The sequence below is a fragment of the Etheostoma cragini genome, chromosome 4 (assembly GCF_013103735.1).
Source record: "Etheostoma cragini isolate CJK2018 chromosome 4, CSU_Ecrag_1.0, whole genome shotgun sequence".
Lineage (NCBI taxonomy): Eukaryota > Metazoa > Chordata > Actinopteri > Perciformes > Percidae > Etheostoma > Etheostoma cragini.
The window spans coordinates 6676737-6685123 of record NC_048410.1 but is presented as its reverse complement, the minus strand read 5'-3'; the positions used below and the strand labels follow the sequence as shown (position 1 = coordinate 6685123).

The 8387-nt window shown below is 43.8% G+C and overlaps 1 protein-coding gene across 1 annotated transcript in view; it reads right to left on the bottom strand.

The window, feature by feature from the left end:
- LOC117942761 (RNA-binding protein 38-like) overlaps positions 1 to 7769 on the bottom strand; it is a 9650-nt gene extending 1881 nt beyond the window's left edge. The window contains exons 1-3 of the mRNA XM_034868405.1: positions 7339 to 7769; positions 5168 to 5291; positions 4599 to 4653 (exon numbers count right to left, since the gene is read on the bottom strand). Of these exons, the coding sequence (XP_034724296.1) occupies positions 4599 to 4653; positions 5168 to 5291; positions 7339 to 7551 (392 nt within the window). The 5' untranslated portion in view covers positions 7552 to 7769. The remainder of the gene's footprint in view (positions 1 to 4598; positions 4654 to 5167; positions 5292 to 7338) is intronic.
- Positions 7770 to 8387: the final 618 nt, after the last annotated feature.

The window sequence follows — 8387 nt, the reverse complement described above, 5'->3', positions numbered from 1 at the left end:
GGGGGGCTGAAGCACCAGAACAGAGAAATCTCAGGGCTTTTATTGTTTACATTGCTCCCAGGGGGCGAGCATGTTGGGAATATAAACTCTTGGTTGGTGTTTTGAATTAGGAAGTTCTCACACGGATATCCACGGTTATTATAGACCAAATAGATGAGAGACAGAGGAAGTTATAAGGGGACTTAACCCTCAGTATGTGTCAGTTAGTAAACCAACAAAACCTGTTAGGTAGGGCCTTCTGAGGTAGACGGGAGGGGTGTAGTGTGTGGGGGGGTGGGTGAATGACAGAGTCAGCCGTTAGTGGCAGGTTTTCAAGCGCAGGCATCAACAGTGTTTTAACAGCTGCTGCTCTTCATTCGCTGAAACACACACACACACACACACAAACACACACGCACGCACGCTGTGCAGAAGTTGCGCAGTTGTCATCACTTGTGTGATGTGTGTAAATCTCATGCAGACTATCACAGGTGACGATGCTAGCTGGGGGAGTAATGGTGGCGGGGGAGCTCATCAGGGTTGGGTGCCAGGCTCTGCGGTGCCTCATGGGCCAGCTTTCAGACGTAGCTGATTAGAGCTGTGGGGTCTGGGGGCTGGGATGTCTGTTCTTCTCTTAGTGTCTGTGCTTTATCCATGGAGGAAAGGGAAGAAGATAGGTCTTTAGGAGTTTATTTGTAATCAGGACTTTAAGTATCCCTACTGGGTTTGTTGTCTACAGGGAGGGACAGTGTGACAGAGAGAAGAAGACCCCCCTCCTTTACTTAAAAAAAGAAAAAAAAAAGTAACTGACAATTGTTTTTCAGAGCCTTTCCTTTTATACTACGCTTTTCGGGGGAAAACTTGTTATTTTTACAGATTCATTCCAAGAGACAAAGAGGATCATTAATGACACACACACACACACACACACACGTCCCCCCCCCCCCTTCCACCCACACACCACCAGTTACAACTGCAAACCCCAAACCATGCCATAATAGGGAAGGAGTCACACCGCAATCAGCAAAACCTCTTCTGTTCATATCACACGAAAGAGAAAAGATAAAAAGGCACTCCACTCCAATCCATCACAGCACACTGCACTGCACTCTCAAGCCATCACTGGCACCTTGGAGAGAGGCTGGCTGAGGGAGGGAGGATTGTGGGGGGCAATCAGACATTTTCTGTCAAACCCCTCCTTGGGGCTAGTCCTGCACTGTGGGCATCTTCTGATCCTCTGCTGGTACACTGGTCAGCTGGCAGCCGAGAGCAACCATAGCAGAAGGTTGGATAGCAACAATTACTGTCAGCAATAACATTTCTGTCCTATTGTATCAGCAAGTCAATACAAAGATGTGATCAAGAAGCATTGGAATGTGTGTGTACGGTTGCAAATTAGTAGTCCCATCAAATTCAGGATACTAAAGGGAAAACAACCTATGATAAGACATTGCAAACGTACAGTACATATATAGAACACGGCTGATTTAGCCAAGAAACATGTATAAATGGTTTATACTGTTTTTCCACAATGACGATTTCAAATAACGTGGTAGGAACAAGTAACAGAAGCTTAGAGTGAAGGGGAAAAAATTGACACACATCAAACCAGACAACAGTAGCATGTAACAAGTATGAAAAAGCAAATGAAAGTAAGCTCCCCCTTCCCCCCGTCCCATGAGCACAATCTACAGTTTTCCCTCACAGTGTTATTGAACTATGTACAAAGAAGCATTCACTCTCACGCACAGCTTTCTAAGATTGCCATACATTAATGCTGTGGGGCATGTGCTTTCACCCCCATCATGTATAATAAGTCTAACTTCGCCGTGGCCTTGGCTGTGTGTTGCCACATGATCTTTGCCTTAATCTAGACTCAAAATCAACTGAAAAGGTAAAGAGGAACTGAAAAAATAATGTAAATTATTAAGGAGTTAAGGATAGACAAAGCAATCCTGTATTGTATCGTTGGTATGCCCAGAATGAGGGGGATGTCATTTTAGCTTCCATCTAAAGAGAAAAGAGGGACAAGTCGGGGACAGTAGCGAGCTCCCGGGGCCACAGAGATGCCAGATGCCAAGTGGATTGTGGGGCATGTGGATGAAGGCCAGAAGATCATAGGTCAGCTGGTTTTGTGCTGACGGCCAGCCTGTGTGTGTTTGACATAGCGTCAGTCTGCGGATGGCAGGCTAAGACACTAGAGAGACATGTTCCCCAGAAAACATTTGATTCCCATAAACATTACAAATACAGGCCAAAGTAATCATCATCATTATCATCATCATCATCATCATCATGAAGGCAACGTAATGAGCTAATGCAAAAAGCCTGGGCAATATCACACCTAACAGCTAAATATTTCTACACGATAACACTAATGACCTTCAGCGCATGACTCACGCTCTGCAACACAAAGTGTGAAAACAGACAGGACTGGGTGGGGGAATTAAATAGCTCACAATACTTCATGCTTCATTTTTATTCCCTCCTTGATTGTGAATATTCTTTAAGAGCAGGAGGGAAAAGATCTTTTGTTTGGCACCTGGAGAGGTGAGTTTCCTAGGGAGCACACTGCCTAATTAGGCATTATTCCAATAATAAACCCAGACACCCTCCCCCTCAATCTCCTCTTTAACCCCCGTCCCCCCGCCTCCTCCCTCCCAGTCACAAAGAGGTGTCAGTTTTCAGTGTCTCTATCTGACATACTGGTAGTGGCAGCACTTTATTGGGAGAAATTAAATGTAAAAAAAACAGCAAAAAAAAAACAGTGCTACAAGAAATAAAAAGGGATACTTATGATGTGGGAAAAGACAGGGAGTAGAGGTGGTGAGGCATGAGAGGAGATCAATCTGAAAACAAACTAACAACGCCTCCCTTCCCCATGAGAACTATGCTCTTGGCCTCGGTGACCCCCTCTGGTCCTCACAGTCCACAGCATCTGCTGACAACAGCTAAACACACACATGCACAGCAGCCTGAACAAGGACACCACTGCTACACGCAATGCTCCAGCATGTTCAAAATCCTACTCCAGACCATGTCCTCACAACATATGTCATCATGGGATTCGGAGGGGGGTTCTGCTGCTGCTGAAAGAAAAGCCACTTGTATGATCTGCATCTTAGAGAGGCCTATGTCAATCACCCGCAAGAGGAACTCAGAAGCAGGCAAGCGGACAGGTGCTCCATGCGCCTAACTACGTCTCTGGGGTGCTGGTCATGGGAGATTAAGAGGGTGTAAAAGGCTGTAATACAAGCCAGCACCTGTCAGGCACATGCCTCAAAGCAGCACTGTGCTCCACATTTCAAACCCTCGGGTTTTGGTGCCATCCATGCTCACTATTGTAGCAGGAGCACGGACATTGGAGGGACTTTCCAGTGTCCACCTAAGGTCTTGGAACATGATGGGACATGTCCCTAGTAGACACGTTTCTTTTTGTCTTCTTCTTCTTTTGTCGTTGTCCATGTGGACTGTCCTGGGAGTTCCATGAAGCATGCCCATGCTCTGGGGTCATATTATTCATATTAATCTGCCAGGTATGTTTTAAATTAATTGATTGATTAATTACATCTAAAAACGTCTTAAAGTACTGTTACAATTTGGGGGCAAGCTGAAATCCATCTGGTTTCGACCAAGCTGGATTCAGTTCAGTTTGGTCATTTAAGGCTGAAAATGGGTTAAAGTGTTAACTGATTATCAGAATTGCAGCCTGTTCATTTCCTGTTCATCTGTTAATGTTTCATCTCTACCCTGAAAACATATTCCGGGACACGACTAGTGATAATTCTGATTAGAGATTTGTTGATCATTTATTTCAATGAATGGATTAATCATTCAGTATGTAAAATGTCAGAAAGCAGTGGAAAATGCCCATGATGAATTGTGTTTTTTTTCCTTTTTTTCACCCAAAGAATTTCTATTTACAATAATTCAAAAATAGATAAAAACAGAAAATCCTCAAATTTAAAAAGATAGATCGAGCAAGTCTTGACATTTATAATTACCAATCAAAAACTCAACCATTTGTTTTAGCACTAGCATGAAACAAATTAGCATTATTAGCAAATAATGTTTGTATTTCTATAAGCACTATGTGTCAGAATCTGGACACAAAACCACTCTATAAACTGGACTTCCCATGGTATTTTAATCTTCTAGACAGATCTAAGGGTTCGTGTTTGTAATATGAACAGTGGTGAGAGATGATATCTGAGAGCTGCAGGGGGTGGAGACTCGTTACTCCAGTGAAATGTTCATTAGCTGCTCAGCAGACCACGGCTCCTAGACGCTATCCTGGCTGTTTCTACAACACAGACACTTCTAGGAAATCTTCTCAGTGACAAAGCCAATCAGGCATGTACACAACACGAGCCAAGGGGCCCCTGACAGAAGTCCACAAGTAAGTCACACATTCATCTCTGGAATGCTCTTCTATTACCACAGATACGTGAAACATCACCCAGCCCTACAAAACTCAAATATGCTAAAAGACTACTTCTGGAGTTGCATGTGGACACAGAAACTGACATGTACTTTCCAGAGGCCTTGTTTGTCAAACAAATAGTAGCCTAGTGGCGTCCCACAGAGTGTAATACAAGCACCCACTCCCGCTCACTTACCCATACTGCCTTTGGATGAGTGCTGGGTGAATGGGCTGCACTCCGATGTTTATGCCTGGAAGAAAAGAGGCCGGCTGTCAGACACACACTCATTTGCATTTACAGAGGAGGACCAGAGAACAATACACAGAGGGCATGGAGAGACAGAGGCAGTGCCTGTTTCAAACCTACCACAAATGGAACAACAGTTACAAATGCGCAATAAGCAACAGTAAAGCATGTATGCATTTGGGATACAGCAAGTATTTTGGTATATAAAAATAAAATCCTAACTCTCTCCCCTCTGCCTCTGAAAAGTCTGGAATGCAACTTTACCATCACTTCGTGTCCTAGTATTTTCAAACCGTTGTTCCTTTTGTTAAGTTTTTTCTTTTTATATACATGTAAATGTCATTTTGCTCCTCTAAATGTCCTGTACATATAGTCGAATTGACAACAAACTTGACTTTGACTTTAACAAGGACATTTTGGACTGTCTTTTTGGACAGAGACTGAAAAATGTGATGTTTTAAGTTCTAATCAACATTGGTTTCTTTAGGGTGAAGTTACCTTGAAACAGCATAGCTCACCTGTCTGTATGCTGCGGGGTTTGGCACCCAGGTAGGCCAGGTTCACGTTGGCCTTCCTGCCATCGATTATGGGGTTGGGATCCTTGCAGGCTCTCTCTGCTGCTCCTCGGTCTGTCATTGTCACCTGGTGACAGAATCAGGCTTGTCAACAAAATCATTATCTCATGTAACGAACAGATGGCAGCAATGCGTCCCGGCCTGGTGACACATCAACTATTCAAGAAAAAACAAAAACACTTGAAATGCATAAAACAGAACTTGGTCCGATGGCCTTATCATAAAATGTCCCTTACAGACTTTCCACTGTTATGATTCTGAAAACAAAAAAGGGGAAACTTCAAACAAAGCACAATGAACTGCCCACAGCAGCAGTAGCCAGACACTTGACTGCCACTCAGCCACAGGCAGACCTGCTGAAATATGGTTCTGGGAAGAGCAACGAGGAGCTTATCCAATTAGGGATAAAATATTAAGGAGATTGGTATTAGTCCACCCCTCCTCTCTCCCTCCTGGCATTAGACGAGTCCTTCTGTTTTGTTTGCCACATTCTGCCAACGCAGAGGGTTCAGTCACCTCGGTGCGAGGACCGATCAGTAAATTTAGGCCACGGCTTGCATTGTTTAAGAGGACGTTTTTAAAAGCAGTATGCCTCTTCACAGTGGAAGGATCCGGAACTAAGCCCACTCCAGGGCCTGTGTTGTGAACACACAGGAAGGAACAAGGCTGTGTTTACACTGTGACAAGCTTTGCTGTGTGTGTGTGGTGTGTCTGTGGGGGGGGGGTTTCTACTAATCCACCTCTAAAGTGTGTTTAGAAAAAAGGTGCGCTCAGCTTTGGGGTGCCTCCCTCCCTTCCTGCTGCCAGCTACCTCTCCGACTGGAACGCTCAGAGAACGGAATAAGCAGGTTGCCTCATGCCCCACATAAAGTGTGCAGTATAGGTATAAAGTGCTGATCTGACATGGGTATACATGTCATGCTCCTGGGCAGCACCCACATTGCCCCGAGCCTGTTAAACCTGAAACTCCAGCCTCAGCCCCAGCCGTTAGATAGCAGTTAGACTCACAGGACAGCTTTCCTCTCAGAGCTGATGTATAAACACAGAGAGCAATTGTCAGACAATTCTGCCTTTAGAAAAAAACGTGCACCCATAACAGTTTTCCATCCCTTCTTTGGCCTGACAGTAGATTAGTACTGATGTGTCTTTTCAGGTCCTGGTAAATATTTGCATTTCTTGTGCTGCTTTGCTTTGTGCCAAAGACAGAATAACTATCTTTATCTGCCAGGAACCGGATAAGTCACCTATTAATGTAGGTCAAAATAGACATCACAGGGGTCCTTCAATATTTCTCTTTAATCTGACTTAAAGCAACTGTGGCAAAGAATCAACTAGTGATTAATGTAGCGGTAAGGGAGAAGGGAGGCAAGACCAGGTACAGCTAAGTTTATATTTTATCAACTTCAAAGTATTTTGTATGACTTGGACTGTACACAGAATCAAAAAGATCAAAGGAAATGTAACATACATTTGTAGACTACTAAAAACCCAATTTGTTGATGTAGGAATTTCTCACTTAGCAGCCAAGATATGATGCAAATCATGTGCTGCGGCCCTTCACAATGGAGGGCAGGGTGTGCACGGTCAACCTCCCCTCAGCTTCGAAATAACCATATACAGTAGTGCACACACGCACGCGCGCGCACACGCAGACACACAAACACCCAGTAAAGGGGGACTCCATGGGGTGGGGGTGGGCATCAGACATATGTTGAAATATAATCTTCTTAGTTACCCATCAACGTGTGTGTGATCCCTCATCCTCATTAAGTTAAAATAACTGCCAGTCAGGCGAAAAAACATAGATGCTGTGCAATAATGCGAGTAAGCTTAATAGGATTATCTTTGACATGAATGATTACACCGTAACGTTAGATATTACGAGTATAGATATTTATATGCCCATAAACAGAGAGGCGGACAGACACCAACACTAGAAGCGTTATGCAGACGCACAAAAAACAACAACCGCCACGAACTTAGTTGTATGTCGGAGATATACAACTAAGAAGTAGGTTGTAATGTGGTTTGATAGGGTTAAAAGTTGTGAATGAGAGCTACGTGTCGGTTTCATTGTGGATATTATGGTGCATGGCTGTCCTGTTTGTACTCACAAATCCGTATCCTCTGGATTTACCGGTCTGTCTGTCCGTTATCACCACAGCCTCGTCAATGTCCCCAAAGGCCTCGAAGTATTTTCTCAGTGAAGCATCGTTCGTGTGGTATGGAAGCCCCCCGACAAAGATTTTGGTAAAAGTAGTGTCTTTCTGAATCGATGTGGGATGCATGACTTCCAGAGCTCCGTTCATGAACTGATGCAGAAGCATTGGTCAGCAGGAGAGAAGACCAGAGACACGCTGAAAATATACTAAGCGCTTAACAACGTCCCAGCATCAATGAACTAAAATTAATATTTCACTATATTATGCTGCAATTTTCCTTTTCTGTTATGACTTTCGCTCAAAGTTCTGGCTACCTGACGACAACTATTAATCACGTTGCGTGGGTTGTTCCGGTAGCACCCGAACTGGTTGCTTCTTCGCTGCTGAGAATAAGTGCCGGGAGTTTTTATATGCCATGACTGTGGTCACGCCTACACATAACTATTGCCCAATCAGCGTAATCGCTGATTGCCAACTTGGGCATCGGCTCCTCCCATTGGTCCGCCTTCCCCGGCGCTGTGCTGCACCTGCTTTTGTCTTTTACGACACAAAGAAAAGCCCGGCTCTGCCACATGGTGCATTGTACTACTGTAATGAGGAAGTAATTGTTCCGGCATTTGGCCTCGTTTGGCCTAAATCACCTTTCCTAACTTTAATAAGCAGCCGTTAAAGCAAGCGTATCAGATTTTTGCTGTGACTTCATTTTATTTTCGTGACAAGCAAAAATACAAGTGGTGCAAGTAATACAAAAAGGGAAACTACACCACGTCAACTAAAACACAAACTTTTAAGCCTTACGGTATGATCTGTTGAACTGGATTTTTAATCTCAACTTTAAAAAAATATCCTATCACTTGAGGGAAAATCACATCACAGACAAAGGGCTTACTTTGATAATATTCTTACCGTACTCTTCCTAGTTTGAGTTGAGTGTGATGACCTAATGTGGTCTCAAATATATTCGGTTGGAGTCTGAATAGTCATGAATATTGTTACAGTAT